Source organism: Penicillium cinerascens (genome assembly GCF_028974065.1).
Source record: "Penicillium cinerascens strain IBT 15544 chromosome Unknown contig_16_segment0_segment0, whole genome shotgun sequence".
NCBI lineage: Eukaryota > Fungi > Ascomycota > Eurotiomycetes > Eurotiales > Aspergillaceae > Penicillium > Penicillium cinerascens.
Window position 1 is genome coordinate 1,909,991 of NW_026695286.1, and position 24,483 is coordinate 1,934,473.

The 24,483-nt window shown below is 50.8% G+C and overlaps 10 protein-coding genes across 10 annotated transcripts; 6 read left to right on the forward strand and 4 right to left on the reverse strand.

Moving 5' to 3' along the window:
* Positions 1-659: 659 nt before the first annotated feature.
* N7498_000681 (Major facilitator superfamily domain general substrate transporter) lies at positions 660-2,138 on the forward strand (the record flags this gene model as incomplete). The annotated part of the gene is made up of 1 exon (XM_058447744.1): positions 660-2,138. The coding sequence occupies one exon, from the start codon at positions 660-662 to the stop codon at positions 2,136-2,138; it is 1,479 nt and encodes a 492-aa protein (XP_058313155.1).
* Positions 2,139-3,326: 1,188 nt separating this feature from the next.
* Positions 3,327-5,567, forward strand: cat2 (bifunctional catalase-peroxidase Cat2; the record flags this gene model as incomplete). Its single annotated transcript, XM_058447745.1, has 1 exon — positions 3,327-5,567. One exon carries the CDS (start codon positions 3,327-3,329, stop codon positions 5,565-5,567), a length of 2,241 nt encoding a protein of 746 aa, XP_058313156.1.
* A 647-nt stretch (positions 5,568-6,214) lies between these two features.
* N7498_000683 (uncharacterized protein) lies at positions 6,215-6,901 on the forward strand (the record flags this gene model as incomplete). Its single annotated transcript, XM_058447746.1, has 2 exons — positions 6,215-6,218; positions 6,423-6,901. The coding sequence occupies 2 exons, from the start codon at positions 6,215-6,217 to the stop codon at positions 6,899-6,901; spliced, it is 483 nt and encodes a 160-aa protein (XP_058313157.1).
* Positions 6,902-7,844: 943 nt separating this feature from the next.
* N7498_000684 (uncharacterized protein) lies at positions 7,845-8,829 on the reverse strand (the record flags this gene model as incomplete). Its single annotated transcript, XM_058447747.1, has 2 exons — positions 7,845-8,620; positions 8,688-8,829. The coding sequence occupies 2 exons, from the start codon at positions 8,827-8,829 to the stop codon at positions 7,845-7,847; spliced, it is 918 nt and encodes a 305-aa protein (XP_058313158.1).
* A 1,039-nt stretch (positions 8,830-9,868) lies between these two features.
* On the reverse strand, positions 9,869-11,495 carry N7498_000685 (fungal specific transcription factor domain-containing protein; the record flags this gene model as incomplete). Its single annotated transcript, XM_058447748.1, has 2 exons — positions 9,869-10,937; positions 10,993-11,495. 2 exons carry the CDS (start codon positions 11,493-11,495, stop codon positions 9,869-9,871), a joined length of 1,572 nt encoding a protein of 523 aa, XP_058313159.1.
* Positions 11,496-13,952: 2,457 nt separating this feature from the next.
* On the forward strand, positions 13,953-15,729 carry N7498_000686 (uncharacterized protein; the record flags this gene model as incomplete). Its single annotated transcript, XM_058447749.1, has 3 exons — positions 13,953-14,213; positions 14,273-15,022; positions 15,076-15,729. 3 exons carry the CDS (start codon positions 13,953-13,955, stop codon positions 15,727-15,729), a joined length of 1,665 nt encoding a protein of 554 aa, XP_058313160.1.
* A 218-nt stretch (positions 15,730-15,947) lies between these two features.
* On the reverse strand, positions 15,948-16,989 carry N7498_000687 (uncharacterized protein; the record flags this gene model as incomplete). The annotated part of the gene is made up of 2 exons (XM_058447750.1): positions 15,948-16,424; positions 16,477-16,989. 2 exons carry the CDS (start codon positions 16,987-16,989, stop codon positions 15,948-15,950), a joined length of 990 nt encoding a protein of 329 aa, XP_058313161.1.
* A 1,128-nt stretch (positions 16,990-18,117) lies between these two features.
* N7498_000688 (putative MFS hexose transporter) lies at positions 18,118-20,170 on the forward strand (the record flags this gene model as incomplete). Its single annotated transcript, XM_058447751.1, has 9 exons — positions 18,118-18,284; positions 18,338-18,463; positions 18,516-18,820; positions 18,868-18,978; positions 19,034-19,365; positions 19,415-19,517; positions 19,572-19,809; positions 19,858-19,921; positions 19,982-20,170. 9 exons carry the CDS (start codon positions 18,118-18,120, stop codon positions 20,168-20,170), a joined length of 1,635 nt encoding a protein of 544 aa, XP_058313162.1.
* Positions 20,171-20,846: 676 nt separating this feature from the next.
* Positions 20,847-22,021, forward strand: N7498_000689 (putative sexual development protein (LsdA); the record flags this gene model as incomplete). Its single annotated transcript, XM_058447752.1, has 2 exons — positions 20,847-21,206; positions 21,314-22,021. The coding sequence occupies 2 exons, from the start codon at positions 20,847-20,849 to the stop codon at positions 22,019-22,021; spliced, it is 1,068 nt and encodes a 355-aa protein (XP_058313163.1).
* A 249-nt stretch (positions 22,022-22,270) lies between these two features.
* Positions 22,271-23,622, reverse strand: N7498_000690 (polysaccharide lyase family 1 protein; the record flags this gene model as incomplete). Its single annotated transcript, XM_058447753.1, has 5 exons — positions 22,271-22,609; positions 22,663-22,896; positions 22,953-23,049; positions 23,103-23,237; positions 23,288-23,622. 5 exons carry the CDS (start codon positions 23,620-23,622, stop codon positions 22,271-22,273), a joined length of 1,140 nt encoding a protein of 379 aa, XP_058313164.1.
* Positions 23,623-24,483: the final 861 nt, after the last annotated feature.

Genomic DNA, 24,483 nt, shown 5'->3' on the forward strand with positions numbered 1-24,483 from the left:
ACTTTTTACAATCTCATCCCATCTCATACAACATGAGTTGTGGAATTTCAATTGTTTAGATCTCTCGAAGACTCCGACAGTTCAGCGAATCTTGTACCGCGTTGAGCTCCATATTGACTCGAAGCTAACCAAATCAAGTTAGTCTCATGTCACCATTCAGAAGGGCCACGAAAAAAGTCTCAGATTCTAAGATTGTCTGACCCTTGCCTCGTGTATGCGATGCTGTGTCCATCCATGCTAGCTCTTATGGATGACTCTAATCACCATGTACGCCATTCTCAGCTGTGGGTTGGCGATCTTCACTTCATGAACTAGTGTTTTGGCATCTTCAGCCGCTGCTCAGCAGATCGGTTGCGATCGAGAAAAAAAGCAATTTACCAAGTGCAGAATATTCCATAGTGAACGGAGAACTTCTGCATACGATTCCTTACGAAAAAGCAAAAACGGAAAAGAGCACGTCGGATGAGTGGCTATTGGCCGAGACCTGCGGTGTGTTACATGTATGCAATGTGATGAATCGCCGATCATGGTTCATCGCCCCTTACGTAGATCCCCCCCGGACTCCGTCTTCAGCTCCCTTAAAGTTCGAAAGGCTTGCCCCGCGCCCATGTGCGACCTTGAACACATTCCATCACTGGCCATCCGCTAGCCATCCCGTCATGGACACAGAAGAGACTCCTCTTCTTAACCGACCGGATGTTTCTATCAAGTCGAATGTCGTGGCCGCTATCGTTTCCACTTGGATCGCTACGTTCCTCGCGGCTGCAGATACGACCATCACCGCGACACTTTCTTCGACGATTGCCCACGAGTTCGACTCCCTTACGATCATCTCATGGCTCGGCTCCGGGTATTTGATCGGCCTCACGGCTACGCAACCACTCAGCGGAAAATTGAGTGACATTTTCGGCCGAAAGGTCAGCTTCTGCTTCGCGACATGCATGTTTACGATCGGGAACCTCATCTGCGGCCTCGCCCGCTCGAAGGCTGTTCTCATTTTGGCTCGAGTTCTCGCTGGTATTGGAGGAGGTGGCTGCATTTCGATCGCTACCTTTATTGCCTCGGATCATATCCCCCTCAAGCGCCGCGGCACTTGGCAGGGGACGTCAGCAGTGATGTTTACGCTCGGAATCAGTCTAGGTGCAGTGGTTGGAGGTGCCGTCAATGATGCGTTTGGCTGGCGGTGGGCATTTATTGGAATCGCCCCGATCTCCCTCGTGTCGTGCGTGCTGGTTGCCATATTTCTTCCGAGCGGCATGGAGAGGGAACAGGGTTTTCTTGAAATGCTCAGTCGGGTTGATTTTGCCGGCTGTGTCACCCTGGTTACGTCTTTGGTACTGCTTCTGGTCGGATTGAACCACGAGGGCGATCAAATTGTGACTCTTCAATTTTTCATCACAATTCCTCTCGGGGCCGCCTGCTTTGCACTCTTTCTTTTCATTGAGTGGCATTGGGCGAAAGAGCCTATCATTCCTCTGTCGCTCTTCCGTCGACGCAGTGTCGTTGCCACATGTCTGACTGCGTGGTTCATGTCATCGTCGGTTTATATTCTCCTTTACTACGTGCCGCTATACTTTCAAATGCTGGGCCACACGCCTAGTGAGGTCGGGCTCCGGATTCTACCGTACTCGATAGGATCCGGGGTGGGATCATTCCTGATCGGCCTCATTATTCGAGTAACGGGAAAATACGGAAGTTTCCTGTATATCACCCCGCTGTCCATGGTCATTGCCACGCTCGGATTTGCCTTCATCGAGAGAGATAGTCCTTGGTTCGTCCCGGAGCTGTATCTGCTCTGTAAGGGTGTTGGAATTGGTGGCGCAATGACAGTGTTAATTCTTGCTATGCTGCATGTTGTGCCGCACCAATCACACGCCACGGGCACGTCCGCCCTATATGCCTTTCGATCGGTCGGTTCGACAGTGGGATTGTCTGTTGCAAGTGCCATTTTCTATGGTGAACTGAACAAGTTTGAACGGGAAAGTGGGTCTAGCTGTAAACTGACAGATGATTGCTATTTGAATGCCCTGCATGGAGCATTTAGGTTGGCGGTAGCATTTGCATGTATGGCATTGCTTTGTGGATTCCTGATCGAATCGAATTCTAAAGGGAAGGAGAAAGAGGACGAGGTTGATTAGTTTCTGACGATCATCCACGGAATGATTTTCCCATGCTCAGGGCAAAGCTTTCACGATGTATTCATTCCAAATTGACAATCGCACGTCCGTGTTCGGTTTCCTGTTCGCCCAATTTGATCATCGGCAACAATTGAACTTCAATTTAGGAGCTAACGCGGTGCCGATCAAAACCGAGAGATTCAGCGAGCCTAGTTAGTTTTCATAGATTGGTAAAATATTCGGATGGGTCATGTGACCCACCCGGCACGCCGGCAACACCGGCCGTCGGAACGGACTGCCTAAAAGGTGAAGGATTTACGGAAAGATTCCAGTGGGGACCCGAACTGCCCGAATTGGAGCTTGGTACTGCAACGCAGCCTCGGAATGCCAGACAGGGGAAATATGGTATTTTTACGATCAAATTAAGAGCATCTTTGGGACTGATTGCACGCAACAACTGAGTAGATATGCTTCGATATTCTCCGACCCATCGATTCAAGACGCTGACGTCATACACCCGTGGCAGCAACCACTTAACGGCGAGTTCCGTTGTCTGGACCTTGGGACTGACAAACTCTGCTCAGTCAGATGATCATTAATTAATGGCATAGATTGATAATGGCTGCATTCATAAGTACGATAAGTCACCCCCGCATGGAGCTGTTAGAATAAGAAACAAATGTGGTTTGTGATTCGCCTGATTAAGCTTGAACCTTCGAATACATGTACAGTAGAGCCCAAAGCTCGAACAGCATCATAGCGCGGTTCTAGCGGGTTCCCTGTGTTTCTGTATTCGCTCTAGCAGAAGCGAGGTACTCGGCTCGAGCACTGTAATCCCCCCGGGGAATCGGGATAGCACGGAGAGAAAGAGGTATTTCACAAATAAGAGGACACACGGGGGTCGCCGTCAACGCTGATTCGCAACGCCCCCGCATCTGCATTCGGTTTCTAAATCCCCCGCCTCTCCACATTCCCTTGACGGCGGTCTGGCCCAATAGAACGGCGTAGCTTAGGAATCATCAATGGCTCGACAGGTCTAGCCACTTAGGGATGACAAACTCGCATTTCCCGAGGAGCTTCGTTCCTAGGTAATATGTTTCCCGCCATTCGTTCCTTCGTGCCTTTTAAAAGTGCGGGGTGCCCTCCAACCCTTTTTCGTCCCCCAAATTTCTTCCTCTCTCCTCCCCATTCCTTCCATCCATAGCAATCATGAGTGGATGTCCCGTTCACAACACCTCGGCCAATGTGGCCGGTGGTGGTACTCGCAACCGCGACTGGTGGCCCAACAGCCTCAAGTTGAACATTTTGCGCCAACATACCGAGGCTACCAACCCCATGAACAAGGACTTCGACTATGCCTCTGCCTTCAAGACCCTTGACTACTACGCTCTCAAGAAGGACCTGCACAACCTGATGACCGACTCTCAGGACTGGTGGCCCGCTGATTTCGGCCACTACGGCGGTCTGTTTATCCGTATGGCGTGGCACAGCGCGGGTACTTACCGCGTCTACGACGGCCGTGGCGGTGGTGGCCAGGGTCAGCAGCGATTTGCACCCCTCAACAGCTGGCCCGACAATGTCAGTCTCGACAAGGCTCGCCGCCTGTTGTGGCCCATCAAGCAGAAGTACGGTGACAAGATCTCCTGGGCTGATCTGCTCCTCCTGACCGGTAATGTTGCCCTTGAGTCCATGGGTTTCAAGACCTTCGGCTTTGCCGGTGGCCGCCCTGACACCTGGGAGGCCGACGAGTCGGTCTACTGGGGTGGTGAGACCGAGTGGTTCGGCAACAATGTTCGCTACCTGCCCGAGAGCAAGGAGCAAGAGGCCAAGCAGAGCGACATCAAGACTCGCGATCTTGAGGACCCTCTGGCCGCCGTCGTCATGGGTTTGATCTACGTCAACCCCGAGGGCCCCAATGGCGAGCCTGACCCCGTTGCTGCCGCCCGTGATATCCGCATTACCTTCGGCCGCATGGCCATGAACGACGAGGAGACCGTCGCTTTGATTGCCGGTGGTCACACCTTCGGCAAGACCCACGGCGCTGCCCCCGCCTCGAATGTCGCTGCTGAGCCCGAGGGCGCTGATATCCACCAGCAGGGTCTCGGCTGGAAAAACGCGCATCAGTCTGGCAAGGGCCCCGACACCATCACCTCCGGCCTGGAGGTGACTTGGACCAAGACTCCCACCAAGTGGAGCAACCAATTCCTCGAGTACCTCTTCAAGTATGATTGGGAGCTCACCAAGTCTCCCGCCGGTGCCAACCAGTGGACTGCTAAGAATGCCGACGATATCATCCCCGATGCCCACGACCCCAGCAAGAAGCAGAAGCCTCGCATGCTGACTACCGATCTTTCTCTGCGCTTCGACCCCACCTACGAGAAGATTGCCCGCCGCTTCCTCGCCAACCCCGACCAGCTCGCGGACGCTTTCTCTCGTGCTTGGTTCAAGCTGCTGCACCGTGACATGGGTCCTCGCGTCCGCTGGATCGGCCCTGAAGTCCCCAAAGAGGTCCTTATATGGGAGGACCCCGTTCCGTCTCTCTCCCACCCTCTGATCAACCATGAGGATGCTGCTGAGCTGAAGCGCGACATTTTGGCTTCCAGCGTTGAGCCCTCCAAGTTCATTGCCACTGCCTGGGCTTCGGCCTCTACCTTCCGTGGTGGTGACAAGCGTGGTGGCGCCAACGGTGCCCGCATCCGCCTTGAGCCCCAGAGCAAGTGGGAGGTCAACAACCCCACTCAGCTCCGCGAGGTCCTGAAGGTCCTGGAGGATGTCCAGCGCCGGTACAACAACTCCCAGACCGGGAACAAGCGTGTGTCGCTGGCCGACCTCATCGTTCTGGCCGGTTGCGCCGCCCTGGAGAAGGCTGCCGGTATCCCCGTCCCCTTCACCCCCGGCCGCACCGACGCCACCCAGGAGCAGACCGACATCGAGTCTTTCACCCACCTCGAGCCCTACGCTGACGGCTTCCGCAACTACGGCAAGTCCAGCAAGCGTGTCCGCAGCGAGCAGTACTTGGTTGACCGCGCTCAGCTCCTGACTCTTACCGCTCCCGAGATGACCGTCCTCGTTGGTGGTCTGCGCACCCTGAACGCCAACTGGGACCGCTCCAACGTCGGTGTCTTGACTCAGCGCCCCGGCCAGCTGACCAACGACTTCTTCGTCAACCTTCTGGACATGAACACCGACTGGAAGCCTACCGATGCCAGCAACGAGTACTTCGAGGGTGTCGATCACAAAACCGGTGCCAAGAAGTGGTCTGCGTCTCGTGTGGATCTGATCTTCGGCCACCACTCCGAGCTGCGTGCTCTTGCTGAGCTTTACGGTAGCTCCGATGGCCAGTCGAAGTTCGTTCGCGACTTTGTTGCCGCCTGGGACAAGGTGATGAACCTCGACCGCTTCGACGTGACCTACTCTTGCGTCGTCGGCCGCCCTGCTCCCCGTCTGTAAAGCAAAATGGTCGGCTGAGGACATAAATATGCGATGACCCTATATCCAAGTTAACTTACGAAGATTGATATCTCCAATCAATTATGAATTTTCAAACAAATTTCCTTTCGATAATAGCAGCGCAACGGGTAATGACCTGAATATTTACGCCTTTGTCATACAGTTACAGTAAATAAGATGATTGGTGGCTCAGGGAGAATCGGCTTCAAGCCACTAAATCGTATGCATGTATTTCACTATAGGATAACTCGAAATTAGATTCGACACTTTATTTTGATCATTTCTCAAATCCTACTTTGAAGCGCACTATACTATTTACGGTTAGCAACATTTTGACACTTGCTCTTATTCGAGTTCCAAAGATGAACTTCCCCACAATCGGCAGCAACCTGATGTGGGGCTCGTACAAGATGTCTGCGGGCTTTAGCCGGACTATCGCCACAGCGCCATAAAATAACCGAGAGGGGGTTAAGAATGGGCCGTTTGTACCTCTCGGCCTTGTAGGATCATCGACGAGATTCGGGAAAGACGCTGCTATAGCATTCATTGATGATGTCACCGTCCATGTCTTAAGCTAGTCCTCAACTTGCAATATTGCCTGTCATTCTCCCAAATCAACCACCGACAAAAGTACGCTCAACTCTGAAATGCGTGGGTCGGCGCTCGTAGTTATCTTCCCGGCGTTCAATACCCTCGACACCACCGGGCCAATATCAATCTTCTCTAACTGCGACTTTTCAATCACGATCACAGCCAAGGAAGAATGAACAACATCCCAAGAAAACATAGTCGTCAAGCGAACAATATCATTCTCGGAAGCACACAAACACCTCTCAGAATATGACATTCTCATAGTCCCCGGTTCAAGATCCCGAAATATCCTCCCCTATATCCAACCGGAGAATCCACAACTATTGGAACTTCTTCTCGAACTCGTCGCAAACTTCGCCAAACCACAACATCCACCCGCCAAAGCGCGGACGATCATGTCTGTCTGTATAGGAGGATACTTTCTCGCAGCCGCAGGTGTCCTGGATGGTCTCACGGCAATAACACATCGCCTTGCGACCAAGGGTCTTCAAACGGCGTGCGAGGAGTATACGACAAGAACGCCGGATTCAAAAGGTACAAAGATTCTTCCCGAGAACCCATCTGTCCCTGTTCCGTATTGCGATGCTGGGATAAATGAGTTTGGAGTGAGAGTTATTACCACCGGTGCGGTTACGAATGAGCTTGATGGCGCACTGCACTATGTTGCGCGTCGGTTGGGGAGGCCTGTTGCTGTGGATGTGGCGGGGCTTATTGGGCATAATTGGCGGGAGTTGAAGACATGAGTTGGATCATTTAATGGATTTATAATTAAAAACAAAATTTTTATTGACAATCGTATACTTGCAGACTGGATTCAATAACGGAACTCTGCTCGGGCACGAAAAGACCGAATGCAGATCCAGTGTGATAAACGCAAATCTATCATTCCAAGCACCTAGGATTCTCATAAAGTAGTCATCACAGGAGTCGTCGATCACATAGGGTAACTAGCCCCTACGTGTTTCTGCACACGACTAGGTGGCGAGGGTGTACAAGTCACTTGAGATGCGAATATCGTGGACATTGCCAAGAAAGTCGTCCTACCAGGAGTGATCTTCTCCCGTTAATACGAAGGAGGCGTATATCTATTCTTTGATGAGTTTCTTATGTTCTTGTCCATGCTGATATTGGTTTCTTACCATCCTGGCCGGCTTACCAAGAAAGCTCTTCGTTGGGGTAAGGTTCTCCATGATCTTCTTACGAGTGAGGATAGCTCGGTGATTTTTTCTGACTCGGTATGAGCTGCGGGTAATGGCAGCGTAGGCTATGTTGGTTCTCATCATGTCCGTCATTTCGATTCTGATCTTTCTTTTGTGTTCGGTTCATGGGGACCTCGTTGATAGCGCACGGATTGTTTACTTCAGCTCCTCCTTCGTATAGATGGCAATGTATCAACTCGTGCTCTATTGCATGTGGTCTTTTATTCAAATGTTCCCTGAGTGCCGCGCAATATTTACAAGGGAGGTGCATGTAGTAAGTAAATGTCAATATTAAGAATCCACTGGAGGCTAACCCGCGCCATCCATACAAGGTCCATCCACACATGTCAAGATAAGACAATAAGAAAACTCATTACAGACATCAGATGACATAAACGGCTTGTGCCAGTGCCATTAACAAGCCGTATACGACACCAACCGGCCAAAATCTGCAACTCCAAGATCATACCCCGGAGGAATGATACATCTAGAACCACATTATCCCTACAACCAGCCCGATCACCACAGCCATGCAGCTACCTCGTAGCTCCCGCGAATGGTGGCTAGCAGCGTCGGTGGCCTGGCCACCTGGGATTTTTTCTGATATTTGTGTTGGGACTGGGAGAGCGCGATCGTTGTCGGTTTGCGATGTTGCAGGATTCGGAGATGCATTGCCCGAGAACATCGATTCGAGGTATTTTGATCCACTTCGGATCAGTGAATGGAGGGCGGAATTATACGGCGATACTTTTGAGGAAAGGCCAGTTGCGGAACGGCAGGCCTGCTGCCACTTGTTGCGCAAGGAAGGGAGATGAAGTCCCGAATCGTCTTTTAACGCGGTCAATCCATTACTCAATTGTTGGGTGTGTTCGAAGATTTTGTCGTGGTCCGAGGTTGGCGAGGGATTAATGTTCGACGGCGCTAGAGTAGGGGGGAGGTTCGCGTTTGCGGTGGCGTAGTTCCGGTTGGTAAAGGGGGTGAGGAATTGATAGTCGTCTAATTGCTGAATGAAATACGTTCGAAATGCATGAGCCCTTCGACTGAACATGAACGAGGACTCGGCACTGTGCGAAACGCGACTTTCATTTTTGACAGGGGCAATCTCGCTGGGAAAGGTCGGCGCGCTGTGGCCCGTCCGTGACGACCGCGACGGGCGGTTCCCACGAGGCCGATACTGCGCAGCCAGGATCCATGGCCTGCGAGGATCGACTGGATGTGTTTCCGAGACAAGGTCGGCAGCGTTATTCTGGATGAGAGGGACTTCTAAAGAAGGGACCATGTGTTAGCTCAACATTCCAACATTCCTCAAGGATCGAGCCAATGGACATACGACGAGCTCCGTTGGTGTAGGACGCAAAATCCGCTAACTTAATGTTGTATATACTCGACAGTGATGGCACCAGAGTGAGCAGCGAGAACACAATCAGGGCCAGGAGTGGGAGCGCGCCCGGTTTAGCCAGCCCAGGGCGCATCGTCCGCGCACGCCGGTCAATGCCGGTGATTGTTGGCGGAGGCCAAGCGACGGCTATGCTGAAACTCAAGAAGCAACAATGGCAGCGTGGATGCCATGGAGGGGCGGGACGTGAGGGTTTCAGTTCAATGTTTTGAATTCAGGGTCAAGTCTCCAGGAAGGCGCGCCAACACGCAGCAACGAAGAGCGGGGAAGAAGAAGAAGAAGCCCAAAAGCGCCTCTCACTCACACTCAGCACGGACACAGGACATAAAAAGCAAAGTTTATGGAGGGGGGCGATCCAAGAAAAAGCGATAAGGCTTGAGACAAGGTGAAGGTTTCACTCTTTTTTCCCGCACGGCCCGAATGACGTCGAAGACCTCCCTGGCCGCGCAAAAGTACCTACTGAAAGCGTCGCGTCCAGAACTTTATTCTCTCGTTATCTTTGCGATCATTGGATATACGCTAGGTACATAGGTACATTTGTGCTCCGTACATCTCTACATTACATGCAGGTAGAAACAGGAAATGTTTCCTCTATCCAGATTTTGTCTCATCTATTTTCGAGGATCCTAGGACTGTTGGCCTCGGAAATCAGGCACGAGACACACACTGCTAACTGACTAACAAGCTACATAGTTAACAGTAGCCCTCAAGCAAAAGAAGACAAACCCGCAAGTTTTGGTTCATCAACCTCAATCCTCAAAAGTCTTGTTTATATGCCAGGAATACCGGGCTAACCAAGCAGGGTGATGAGAGCCAAGGAAGGCAACTGTCGTGCTTCCCCAGAAGAGCAGGAGATCGACACGGCCGCCTCACCTGTATCGCCCCCCAAGCTGAGTGTGGCAGGTTGGCGGGCCATTCCGTCCACCGTGCATTTAGCCGGCACTATCATACAGTTGGGGTTATCATAATGATCTACCGATCATGAGGCACATCGCATGGTTGGTTCTATTTTCATCGATGATCATCAAATCCGCTAATTGCGATGGCCCATCCACCATAATGTACAGTTGCGACTCTCTCCCTTATCTCAAAGGAAGACGCCCGGGTTCCAAGGTTTAAGCCAAGACACCCCCCAAAATAGCCTGGCCATAGAACAACCAGCTTCGAGTCGGCGACTCCAGAAATGATGGCAACCATTCGGGAAGTGCCAAAGAGGTGCAACCCTGAATCTCACCACCACTACCACCACCATTGGCATGTAAAGACATGAGCGCCTGTTCAAGTTGGAAATATCCTGTCGGGTGCGTTTGACCACTCGAGAAGGATCCCGTCATAGCTGTGCCAGTAAGACTATCCTCGAACAGATCAGTTCCATTCAGACCGCCGCGTAGGATCCCATGTAGACCCTCTAGAACACTGACGCCTCTTTTGGCGAAGCTATAATGTGGAGCCTGCCGATAGAGGAGACCGAAACCATCGAAGAAAGCTTGGTAGCTACGTTGCAGGTCCGAGTCTGTGATGGTCTGTATTCCTTCCATCGAAAGCCTCCTCTCATCTGCCTGGATGGACAGTAGACAAACAACGAGACTGGCCAAGGTGTCAACGAGACAAATTGGCAGCAAGAGCAACCTCTCGGCAGATAATCCTTCGCTTCCTGTGAACGCGTATAGTCGGGTAATACATGAAAGCATCTTGCATGTCGTATCCATCAGAGCCCGGCGGTGAGAAAGCGCGAGAAGATCAGGTCCGTGCTTTGATCGTACACCCTGGACCCGGTGGAGGGTCTTGCAAGGGTCCATGAAAGATCTATATAGCGACGCCCTGGTGGTGTAGATGAAAAGACTGAGAATCTCTCTCTTCAGAATAAGCGCAGATTCCACAGCATCCCAGGAATTATCGGGACTCTCGAGAGAAAATGGAGGAGGTAATTGGTCGACGATGACTTGATGGAAGCACTGTGCGAATATCGACACGACTGCTGGGTCTTGCTGGTCGCGTTTCCAAGATGGCGGGCTCATGAACGCTGTCAAATATCGGGCCAATTTGATATGAAAGACTCGGTCGGTAAACGGAGTGAGAACGTAAGGGCTTGTTGTGAGAGCCTGGAGGTTGTCGTACGGAGGCTCTATGTCGAAGTATCCTTCTGGGATCAGGGGCCAGTAACCGAAGAATGTGCACATGAACCTGCGTTGAAGGGTAAGCTATGTTTCCAGATCCTCATTGGATAATTTGTTCATACCTATCCCAGACGTATAAGTTCCAAAAGGTTCGCCTTCGTAGTTCCATATCCAACTCGCTGATAGGAATCCCCGGATCTTTAAGATACAACCCCATCTCATGCGCATCCTTGACAGCCGTGTTTAGAACAGACCAGCTTTCCCTAATCTTCCCGTAATTTTTGAGATAACCCACATGCAAAATCTTATGTTGAACGGTCTCTATCGAAGGCATTTTCTCCGGTGACCGAAATTTTTCGAGTTTGTCCGCCAGAGACGAATACAACTGTTCCATAGCCTCGGGACGTGACAAAATCCCTGTAGTTGGGAGCTTCGCATGCGAGAGGGATTGGATGCTGAGAAGACAGACTCGAAGAACCAGTAGCCTAAAGTCAATGTATTCGTCCTGAATAGTGTCACCTGCGTAATCAATGTTCTCCTGGGCTATCCACCACGAAGCGTATCTGGGCTGGAAGGATGGAGGGTAGATTGTTTCATAAATTCGATTGATATCTTGAAGGAACATTCCCACAAGGAAGTCGGTCACGGATCTGTCGGGCCACCGTTCTCGTGGCCTTGATCCAGAATGTGAGGAGTTTTTCCTACTCATCACTTTCAAAGGTTGAGAATGGTATCTTTTGTATCTCTGTCAGTAGGCGGGCGAGAAGAGAGACCGATGGGCCACGAACAAATCTGGAGGCGCATGCGGAGAGATACTGCTTGACCCAGGCGATTTGTATTCTAGAGGATCAAATCCATCCAACTCCATCTGATCAATGTCGGACTCGTATGGGGAAAGGGTTGTTGACGTTTCTTTTTCACTGAGAGCCTTTGTGGAGCTCCTTCTTTCTTCTCTCGGATAGCGGCTGCGTTCATGGGGATGGATCACAGAATAGACGCAGAGAAGTTGTACCCCACGGCCAATGCAATGATTGCATGGTTTCTGCCGGTTACACTTTAGATTGCGTTAGCATTGTCTTCTCTTGAGGCAAAGAAGAAAGGTTAGTACTTTCTGCTTTCTGCGATTACATTCAAGACAAGACTTTATTGGTTTGCGCCGACTTCTTTTCTCAGTGTGCATATTCGCATCATACCTCGAGGAACTAGAATTCAAGTCGATTCTTTTAGTCTGCAGATTTTGATCGCTTTAGTACCTTGACAGTAAGCCGCCAAGACCGCTAAGCCTCCATTCAGGAACCCAAACAGGTATCAGTCTCGACGCTAAAAACTTACTCCACAAATACAGTCGCCAATTATAGCCCAAGCTTTGGTCTGTTTCATCCTTGCTCTGATTTGCTTAGCCCATATTGCCCGACGAAACCTTGATGATTAATCGAGATCCCTACAGGATAAGAAAACCCCTGACGACCTACCAGATAATTCACGGTGCTTTTTGCCTCTCCATGACCATCCTGCCAAATGGTTTCAAACACCGATAATGCCTAACACGACGCCAGGAATTAGCCTTCACTAGAACACATGATAAACGCCGCTCTGTGGCCCCGGGGGGCCGGCGGAGTGGCACCAAGTTGGGGGCCATAAACACTGCAGCGGACAACTTCCGGGGAGTGGGTGACTTCCATACGTGAAGCGGACTTATCATGTGAAAGGATAACTTATAGTACTCAAATATTTTCGTTGCCGGTGCTCGGAGGCAGAGTGAGCAACGATGCCATCTCTACTCCACACAGTCGTTCGCGCTCCACAGAACGTCACGCTAATGATGTTTTTGCCCCCAAAAATAAGAGGAATAAGCATTTCTGACGAACATGGAATTAGTGCCACGTGGGCTTGGAAATTTCATCTTGCGAATTGCAACCAGTCATTAGTGAGTCTACCGTTGACGAATGTGATCGTTTCGGCCAATACATGCCCTTCCCAGAGTATTTAGGATAGCCACATCTTGCCATAACGGGTCAGCTGAGATAAGACGAGCTTGTATACCACATGGCAGTCTACTTATCAAAGAAACGGCCCCATATCAGCCTTGTGTCGTTTGAAAAGCAATGTAGCTGTGGACTTGGTTCTGGGGAAACTGGATGTCAGATCATCCTAGGTCCGAGGAATTGCAGGAATTCAAAATGAAGTGAGCAGCTTTTGGACTTGCGACTAAGAGTCAGAAAGCTAACGTCCGTGAGTGTATGCCCTAGCTGGACTTCGTTGAATGATGAACAGCTCCACATGGATCACGCCCCCGAACTAAGCAATCACCCAACGCCAATGCGCAAGTGTCAAATCACAGCACTGGCCATTAGGATTTAATGGTCGTGACGAAACAGATGTCAGTCAATAAAGTTGAATGCAAGGCTAAAAAAGGATCAAATACGTCATAGCATTCCAGTGATCTTCAAAGTCGCATCTGGGGAAGGATGGATAATTCCAAGGCGAGGTTGCTCCTTCCAACCAACCCTACAAAATCAAGCCCCTCTGCCCCTGTCGGCTTTTATCTCTTTAATTTCAGATGCCACTTGAATCAAGATTGAGAGACCCCGGGCCATTACCAGGTAAATCATTTGCGCAATGATGTGGTGGGGTTGTCGTTGGCATAATTTGATGCTATTCAGCTCTCTCAACTCCGCTGTGTTTTTAACTTTGGTCCCCAGAGATCCAACATTTAAAAACCAAGGAATCTCAAAGGTTAAATCTAGTCTAATGGTTCGGAATATTCAGCCCTCGTAGTACCCTAATCCCTTGTTCCAAGGTTGTGGGCCGCCCCCCTTGTTGTAGCGGGCATCCCTTGGCCCTGTGGAATTCAGCACGTACTCCTTCAAGGCGCACGCGCTCCCTTCCCGAGAACAATAATGACGAAGCCCTACCAAACCCCTATAGGATGTAGACCTCCAATGGCATATATCCGGCATTCGCTCATGATCTCCCGCCAACACCCAACCTAACGCCCGCACGAGTTTGTACAGACACTCAACGATAACCTACATACACGCGACACCCTCACAAGTTCGAGCAATAAAGCTCACACCCGCAAATGGGACGCTCAACAGTTCTCGCAGACACATTCGCCATCGAGCCGAAATCATCCCTCGATCCGCGAACGAGCGTCGACAGCGTCGATGATGGAGACCCGAATCCAGCACAAGAAAGTACCATCCAGCTTTTCGAGAGCGATTTATCTCCCGATGAGCAACAATGGCGGCCCGGTATGCGCGACTGGTTGGTTTTCATCTGTATTGTCATCCTGGCGATGATGGATGCGTTCGACGCCGCTGTTTTGATACCCGTCCTTCCTGTATGTTGCCGATCATATCAACACAAGCCCACCGATGCAAAACCTAACACTCTATACAGGAACTAGCAAACATATTCGACGAACCACTAGCCAGCACCCTGTGGGTAAACACCGCCTACCTCGTCTTCAGCGCCGGAAGCCAACTCTTCTTCACAATGATGTGCGAGGTCTTCAGCCACGGCCCCGTCTGGATCGTCGCCGTCGTGTGCACCACTATCGGCACGGGAATATGCAGCGGATCAATGAGTCTGACTGAACTAATCGTCGGTCGCTTGATCCAAGGTATCGGTGGAGGGGGTGCCATGAGTCTCTGTCTTGTGATAATGGCGGAATCGGCACCCGAGTCTATCCACTCGCGGTATTCGTGCTATATCTTACTCACGAGGCTGATCGGGACGACCCTTGGGCCGATCGTTGGTGGACTGTTTGTTGATTTTGCGCATTGGACATGGGCGTTTTATTTTAACTTTATTTTCTGTGCGTTGAGTTTGCTTGTTATTCCGTTTGCTGTTGATTTGCGAGTATCGAAGAATATTCCGCTTCGAAAGTTGCGGATTCTGGACTGGTCTGGTGCCGCAATGGCTTTTCTGGGTCCGGGTACTATTCTTGTTGGTTTGAACTGGGGTGGCAGTTTATATCGATGGAGTGAATGGCAGACGCTGGTGCCTATTGTTGTTGGGGTGGCGATTATTATTGCAATGGTGTTTTACGAGTCAACTTGGGCTTTGCATCCGCAGTTTGGGTTGCGCGTGTTTCAGACTCGGGCTACGGTGATGACATACGTGGGCTGTTTCCTCCATGGCTTTGTGGTGAGTTGGATGATGATATTGACCAGAAAGAAATACGCTAATCTTCTTTCCAGGTCTACTGCCAGCTACAGTTCTTCACCTTTTATTTCATGTCCACCAAGTACTTCAGCACTACCCTCTCTGGCCTCTCTCTATTCGCCATCGCCGGTCTCGCAATCGTACCAGCCGCACTGGTTGGCATTATCCTGGCGCGAGAGTCGCAGTGTACCAAGTGGATAATTTCCGGGGGCTGGCTTCTCATGGTTCTTGCGTCAGGTTGCTCCATTCTCCTCGATAGCAAGACTCCCACAGTTGGATGGGTCTTCTTATTCCTCTCGATTGGACTGGCCCATGGCCTTTTGCTGTCAAGCTACAATATTCGCATTCACAATATCCCCAAGGCCGAAGGTACTACTTTGCCAACCAACCCGACCACCATCTCAAACTTTATGCGTTCATGGGGAATGGCGCTCGCCATTCCAGTCGGTGGGGTCATTTTTCTGAACCGCTTCGGCTATGAACTTCAGAGTATTGGTCTGAGGTACGATCTCATCAACACCGCCAGAGGGTATGTGATCCTGATGGATCAGGTGAGGATGGCGGAGGGCCAGAGAGAAGCGGTTCAGGATGCTTCTGCACTGGCCTTATCAGTCGTGTGGGAGGTAGTCACAGGCGTCGCTGCTATAGGTGGCCTTTCGTCTGCCTATTTGTGGACGAAAAGGCAGTAAGATATGATCAAATATAAGCGAATGGATTTTTTTTCTTGGCCGTCCCAACAGCTGTCCCAACCGCAGACCGTTAGACAGTTAGACATTTCAGTGGGTAGACAACAGAAGCGAATGAAAAGGGCAAAGGACTCAAGGCCCGTTCAGACATAAGAATACAAAGCACCGTAAGACAATGCAGGGTATTTAGGCTAAAAAAGAACACCCTCAGGGTCCAAGTCTCACATCAGAGAGCATTGATCGCGCCGTCTCGCCAGCTTACCAGGCTCAGGCTTGCTTGGGGGCGTCTTGAGCCGGTTCAGTTCCTGCTCTTTCATTTCCTCTTGAGTTTTCAGCCGGTCAGGCTTCACGGATTCTCTTCCACCCTTGATCTTCCACCCATTCAATCGATCTTTGTCGAGATCGTGGAGGGTCTTCCTTTCGACAATGCTGTACTGGCTTGGGTCATTGCGATCAAGGTTGAAAGGCTCGTTCAGTGAAACAGGAGGGTTCGTGATGATGCGCGGAATTCTCAAACTGTTTACCGAAGCCGAGTGTACCATGAGTGGATGGAGAAGGATCACATCTCCCACATTGCCCGTCATCTCGTGAAACTCATGACAGTTTTGTACGACAGAATCGTAGAAGTCAAGCTTGTCGGGATCCAGGTTACTGCCTCGGGGAACCATGTACGGCGATACACCCTCGGGATGATCATACTATCAACGGAGTTAGACACAACACGCAAATTGAAATACCAAGCTCACTTACCAGGTACTGAGCCACCACTTTGATCGCGTCCGAGCAGACCATGGTGCCACCCGCATGATCCTGGATGTCGGTAAACAGGGGGATGACGAGCAACCCCTGCTCAGGCGAATCAAGGAAATGGATAAAAAAGTCGCCGTCAACATGCCACCCGTCCAGTTCGGTCGGCTTGGGTACCTTTCCTTCCGACTCAGCCGTGCCGAGATTAACGATGAACGCGTCGTTCCAGGTAGCCGAGTGGGCCATCAGGCGGTCCTCGCCGCCGAGAAGCCCACAGATGGCGGCCCATGCTTTGGGTGCAAAAGTCCTAACTGGCTCTTCCTTGTGGTCGGGCATGTGAATGCGTTCAGCAGCCCATGTTGACTTGTCTGTAGGCGAGTAGCCGAGTCGCGTCCATACGTCGGCGGTCCACTCAGCAGCTTTTGCCCGGGAGAAGCAGTCGGTAAGTCGGATGAATCCATGGCGCATGAAGTGGTCGACCTGCTCCTGCGTGAGCTTGTAGTCTTGGTGTGCCATCTTGTCTGAGGATTGGGAATATGTAAACTAGGGCGACATGCGAGATCCACAGGTTGATGTCGTCCCGCGGATTGAGGTGACAAAGCACCCGCTGGTTCACGATCTATAAGGTGCTGAATGATCGAAGAATGATCGAGGTAAACCAAGGTCAAGGATTGATGAAAATGAAAACGATGCGAGAACCATCCAGGCCGCCAGGTTGATATTCCGGCTAAATCACCGTATTCACAGGGAAGGAAAGGCCCACCCCCTCTTTCCGCAAAACACAACTTGTCTTGGTTCTTGCCGTTCATCTGACACAAGTTAATCCACGGCTGAGCGTCTTTTATTTGGAAACGGACCATCCATCTCGGACTCTGAGATTAGGTAGAGATTGGATGCTTTGTCTTCAGACAAGTCCAGTAACCCAAAATTCCACCACACAAGAACGTCCAACACGAGCTTTTCATCATTTATGAACAAGTTTGACTTTCTCAGCCAAGAAGAAAATGGGAAATACTCATCCGGCAAGGCTCCAGCTTGATCGTATTGTAGGTTGCGGCCCGCACAACCGGTCAGAGTGAAGCGTTGGGGGGAGGACTGATAGTCACGGCATCGAGGGACTAGACTCGTCGGGCAGAGGGCAAACCGCATGACACATGCAGTATAGCGCAATTCCCTTCTTGCCATTTATTAAGCAGAGGAAACGACCAAAGGCCAGGCCCCGGCCGCGGCATGGAATTCCAGACACAGGGCTTATCTGGTACACGCTAACCCAACCCCATGGGGCAAGGCTGGACTGCTGACAGTACGCTAAACTAGTGCATATATGCAACAATCACTGTATAAAACCACGATACAGAGATTCTACTCCCTAGTGTCTCTCAGGAGACCCTCAAATTCCTTTGTGGTCTCGAGCCAAAAGCTATGGTAGAACCACCCCTGTCTCGAACGCCACGAGGTATTTAGCCGGTTAATATCATTCCTAAGCATTTGTGATGGCAAATGCAACTGCTTAAAATTAGCTATCTCCCTCGGGTTGGTCTCCTTTCCAGTATTCCTTGGTCTTGACCATTAGTCTATATACGCTCAAGGCAGTACCTTCTTACTCGGGATTGTGGCTAACTTGGGGTACATCACGCAAACAATATGCCTCCTGCTGTCGGAGCGGCGTTTCTCAAGTCGGAGGTGAAATTTGCCCAAGATGAGTCTCCCCAGTTGGAGGAGGTCAAATGGTGGCGCGAACCTGGACTGCGACGGCTCTACTTCTGGGCATCCGTCCTTTGTCTCGCATCTGCGACCACCGGTTACGATGGGTGAGTATTCAAAGCCAAGAAGACTAGTTGTCGATATTGATATCTGAAATCAGAATGATGCTCAATACCTCCCAGAATATGGACGCCTGGCAGACCTATTTCGGAACCCCGACCGGCTCAAAGCTGGGTTTAATGAATGCCATCTACCAAATCGGCGGTCTCGTCAGTTTTCCATTCGTGTAAGTGGATAGGGGTTCTATTAGGAGTGCTTTGCTAATGCAATACGAATAGCCCGTTCATGGCTGATCGATGGGGTCGCAAGACTCCCATTATTATCGGGTGCCCTCTTATGATCCTCGGTGGGTTCCTTGGTGCATTCTGCAAGAACTACGGAAGTATGACTGTCCACTTCAAACGACAGGAAAATTCTAAACTTGTTCCCACTCTAGTGTATGTGGCCGGTCGCCTCTTCCTTGGATTTGGCAACAGTCTGGCTCAGATGGCCTCTCCTGTCCTCCTCACCGAGATCTGCCACCCTCAACACCGCGGCAAGGTTACCGCCATCTACAACTGTCTGTGGTATTTGGGTGCATTGGGTGAGTCGTTCGGATATGGTGCATCGATCCGGCTCTGACGAGACCAGTTGTTGCATGGATTGCCTGGGGCACATTGTACATTCATAGTGACTGGTCATGGAGGAGCTTGACTCTTCTCCAGGTTTTCCCGGCCGTGATCCAGATCACCCTCATCTGGTGTAAATTCTCAATATCCTCTACTATGCCCATCGTGCCTATCTAACAGTACTCAAGGGGTCCCAGAATCTCCCCGTTGGCTCGTGTCAAAAGAGCGATACGCCGAAGCTCTCAGCACCCTCGCCTACTACCACGGAAATGGCGACGAGAACAACGCGACCGTCCAATTCGAGTATCGCGAGATCAAAGAGACTATCCGCATGGAAATGCAGTACCAGGAGAACGGCAGTTACCTCGACTTCATGAAAACTCCGGGTAATCGGTACCGACTGGCGATTTTGGTTTCATTGGGCATCTTCTCGCAGTACAGTGGCAATGCTTTGTTCAGCAACTACACCAGCTTGATCTATAACAGTATGGGTATTACCGAGCAAAATAAGAAAATTCCGGTCAGTCGCTTCCTATCCACGAACTCCTCTCTTTACTGATTGGTATTAGCTTAATGGCGGACAAACCCTATTGAGTCTGGTTGTCAGCGTCAGCAGTGCTTTCTTCGTTGATCGCGTCGGGAGAAGACCTCTTTTCTTGATATCAACTGTTGGTAAGTGCTACGATCTTGTAGGGTGTCTCTTGTCACACACTGAACTCCGTGTAGGAATGGTCCTCATGTTCTTAGCGTGGACCGTAACTTCCTCGGTATACGAGAGAACCCAAGAGGTGAAGACCTCGAGCCATCCCCAGGTCGTATTTGTCTGGCTTTTCTCCGCCTTTTACGCGATCGCATGGTCGGGTCTCCTGGTCGCCTATTCGCTCGAAATTCTCCCGTACAGGCTGCGTGCCAAGGGCATTATGATCATGAACTTGACCGTTCAGGCCTCCCTAGTTCTTGGGAAGTAAGCAATTTGCAGGCTACTAGACTAATTGCATACTGACCGTCTTAGTTGTACCAACCCTATTGCATGGGAAAAGCTTCCTCATCACTGGAACCTATCGCTGATCTACACGGTAAGCAATGTCCTGCAAAGGTATATTGTTTGTGCCGTACGCTAATGTACTTGCGAATAGATTTGGATTTTCATTGAGCTTCTCTTTGTGTACTACTTTTATATGGAAACTAGAGGCCCGACTCTCGAGGAACTGGTCAAGATCTTTGACGGCGACAGCGCCGTCGTTGCACACGTGGACCCGCACAAAGTGGAAAGGGAAATCCTTGTCGACGAGAAAAGTCGCATGGAGAACACGAGGCCTGGCTAGGTAGATTGCCAATTTTCAAGGCTTACTGGAGGGCTTTTTCGGCTTGTATATCACTCTAGTGCTGATGCCTATGGTGGTTTTCAATCAAGTGATCTTCCTATTTCATCTCGGGCACGACAGCCGCAGCCACAGCAACAGCCGCAGCCGCAGCCCTAGTTAAAATAACATGTCTTACTCAGGCTCGAAAAGAGACTCCAGCCCTCGTATTCTTTCATAGTGTTTGGGCTCTTCTTATTCTCCTCTACGTTAGAAGATTGAGGCTTGAATGTAAACCGTTGCACTGCCGCGCTGTGGACCAACGTCAAGAGCTGCTTATTTCACGTGTCCGAGCGTCATGCAGCCAGTGATTAGGCCAGGCACCGCTTTTCCGAACAGCTAAGCCTTGCCTAAGTCGCACTAAATTTAGCCCGTATTCCTAATGTAGCACATCTCGAACCATCGCAATCCCCACTACCTTTTTCCCGATTCGGAAAACACGCAAAAATGAGTCGCGCCTTCCCAGGCACAGCTTCACGCCTGCGCTTCCGGGGCTGTGTCGATCCTTCGACCCTTTCAACTCATTGTCTCAGACCTTTCGTTGTCTCACTTCCCGTACTTAAATACACTCCATTGCTACCAGTGTCTCTCCTTACACACCAACTTTACTACAACACTTGCAACATTGGCTACTCCAAACATGCGCTTCTTCTTATCTGCCATCGCTCTCTTGAGCGCGGTCCCACTTCTCATCGCTGCTCCGACGGCAAAGGCTCCAGATGCAACCCAGGGGCTGCCTGACGGACTTCCATCTCCAAGTCCCAGTGAACTGAAGATAATCGAACAAAATGCTCACGGAACCCTGCCCAACGGCCCCCCACCCCCTGTGATCAGCAACATGGGAATCATCAACCTCAAGTTGATCGCATTCAATGAACTCTTCGAGGTGGCTTTCTTCAACGAGCTCATCTCAAATATCACTGAGAACGTGGATGGTTATCGGTTCACCGATGAGGACGTTCGCACCAAAACTCTCTCCTGGTTGAAGGTCATTCTCGCTGTAAGTTTTGTGGATCATGGTTGTTTTTTTTGTCTTTTTGCTTTTTGTTTTTTGTTTTTGGGTTTGTTTTTTTTTTTTAAGTCACTGACTCGGTCTTCGTTCTCTAGCAAGAGGAACTCCATGCGATCAGAGCCAACGACGCTCTGAGCCACTTCGGCGTGAAGCCTGTTGAGCCTTGCCAATACAAATTCCCTGTCCAAGATTTCGATACCGCCATCGCACTCGCCTCAACATTCACTGACCTCGTCCTGGGCACTTTACAAGACGCCGTTGAAAGATTCGCGCTGGGCAGAGACGTGGATCTTGCGCGGGAGATCTCTTCCATCATCGGCCAAGAAGGAGAACAACAGGGATGGTTCCGAGTTCTGCAGGACAAGGCCCCTAGCGAGCTACCGTTCCTGACAACCAGCGACCTCAACTTCGCCTTTACTGCGATTCAGGCCTTCACTGTTCCCGGCACTTGTCCCAATATCTTCGAGATCCCACTGCGCACTTTTGAGACTTTGAATGTTATCACACCTCCGGGCCCGAGAAGCGAGAAGCTCACTTTCTCATTTATGGATACCGGCAATGAGACTGGTCACCAGTTGTGGATGACTTATATCAACCAGCAGAATCTGCCGATTGTCGAGCCTCTGCAAGTTGTCTCGCGGGATGGTGGTCAAGTCCGGGCCGAGGCCCTCTTCCCGTATGAGGAAAATGAGATGAATGGGTTTACGATTGCGGCTGTTACGAAAAGTGACGGACCCTTTGGGGACGCAAGTACCGTGGCCAAATGGACCCTCGCCGGACCTGGACTCATTATCGTTAACTGAACTTTCCCAAGGTCGGCATTGGAATCGCGGCATGATATTTTTAGAGGTGACTCTCTAATGACTGTAACGAATCAAGCACACTGTACCTATTTATATTCTCTCCAATGAAGACTTACGGTTGTAAACTGCGAACTACTAAGTAGAACAATGCGTCAGAAATATAATCACCCATTTCCTAACTAATCAATCAAACCCATAATCCTACACTATGAAAGCACCCTTCAGCGCTTTCGCTTCCATACACCTCGCTTACACTTTACCCTGTCCAGCATTGGCGTTAACAGTCGAGACAACGGAAGTGTAAGCAGAAGCAGTAGCAATGTTCTTGCCCTCAAAGTTAGACAAGAAGCCAGTATCGCTCTGCGAGAAGGTACCAGAGCTACCGAATCCGTTGACCTGGCAGACACAGCCAAGGTAGGTGCTGCACACCTTGTTCTCGGCGGCGGAGGGGGCAGTGAAGAGAGCCCCATCGATGGGAGCCTCGACGATGGTGTCGATGTTCTGGAAGACGTTCCCTTCAGCCAAGACGTAGCCGCCGCTACCGATCTCAAAGGCATGGCCCGTGTTGTCGTACCAGTAGTTGTTGACCTAGTGACAATTAGGGGTATGGTTCTCTGGGAATGGGAGAGAGGGGGGCTTACAGCGTGCAGGACAGTGTTACCCTGGATCTTGGGGCTGCGGCCGCTGGTATGGTAGATGTAGTTACCCTTCAGGGTCACCAGGTCGTTGGATCCGTCGAGGTAGATTGCCCAGTAGTGGTAGGTGTTACATGTGGCGGACCAGGTGGAGTAGCCGTTGATGTAGCTGTTGGAGATGGTCACGCGCTTGGAGGCCTCGGTGCCCAGGACAATGTGCTGACGACCGATGCGAGCAGTCTGGGATGTAGTGTCAGGAGGGCTCTTGGTCAATGAAAAAGATGAGGGCTGCATACAGTAACGTGGTCAATCCAGACCATGTCGGAGTCGTTGATGGTGATGGCGTCACCACCCCAGACGTACTCGGGGTTGATATCGGTGATGGCAATGTTCCTGTGGCGATGTTAGAAGGATCCCTATATGTAATTGGGTTGTTGTATACATACTGGATGATAATGTTGCTGGCGCCGCTGACGCCGCTGACGATACGAAGGCCCTTGCCCATGATGGTGCCCTTGGAGCCCTCTCCAATGATAGTCTTATCAGAGGTGACGGTGATACCCAAAATACCGGCTTTGTCACTATCGACAGTCAATTTGGGTTCTTTGGTATAATCTGGTACAATACGCACTAGGTAACGGAGACGGAGGGCGCTTGCGGCTCGTAGTTGGTGCACCAGTCATTCTGGTTGATGGCAACCTGACAACCGGAGGCAGTACCCCAAGGAGCGCAACCCGTGGAGGTGGTAGTACCCTCAGTGCCGCGGAAGTCGAAGGTCTTGGACAGGACAATCACACGAGCCTCGCTATCACCAAGGTACGAGACTAGCTCGTCGTTGCTGCTGGGGTAGACAGCAGTAGCAGAGCCACCACCAGTAACGCCCTTGGCGAAACCCTCAGCGGCACCCGAGACACTGACGGCAGCAGCGTGGGCAGCAAAAGATGCGAAAAGAGCGGTATACTTCATAGCGAGTAACAGATACCGGGAGAGTATGAAGAGCAGGGTGTGAAAGATCCAGTAACGGGCACACTCGACATCTTATATGATAAAGCCCACAGCGAAGCATAATAGAAATGTTTTTGGCTCCGGCCCTTTGAACAGATAGATAGTCGGCTGTTTCGAATCCCAGCTGCCACCGGGGCGCCATAGTGATACCGCCGTCTCTGGGGCTAACGTCGGTACGCAACCTCGGAGGAAAGGGAGTATGTCCACAGTGCGTGTGGAGTAGAAGGGGGCCTAGGACATGTCCCGAGGTAGAATTGGGCGAGCCACAATGAGTGTCGAATTTAACGCGCGGGCGAATTATTCCACAAACTAAAAATTGATTAAGGTGCAGGCCCGTGAAAGTGGCTTGAGGTTGGAGGATCAGTTCGGTAGTCGAATATGTTTCACCTTCGTATCTCCTACGCCCCACAATTCTGCATTCAGTAGCGTGCTCCATATGGTTCTTTATTGCCGGCCGGACGCTTTACTCGGATGAGGGGTGCTCCGAAGTAGTCCGGCCCTCACTTTAATTTCGAAAACGGTGCCATATCATTTTCACCGAAGTTTATCCGGATTCTTGTGTTTCACTTGTGACTGGGGTGTCTGGTGTAATGGAAAACGAAATTCTCCGTCTTGGCACGGGGTTGTAGTTGCAGTCTAAACATCGGAGAATCCTCAAGGAAGTAGAGTTTGTAGATCACCAAAGTCGGCACTTTTGCTTCAATGATCTCAGACCACCCTTGAACACGGTTTGGTGCTCTTTCGGAGTATCAACGATCGCTGTGAGACTTGCCCATTTAGTGTTAGTGCATGTTAGTGCCAACAGCTTTGTTATCTGGCTCC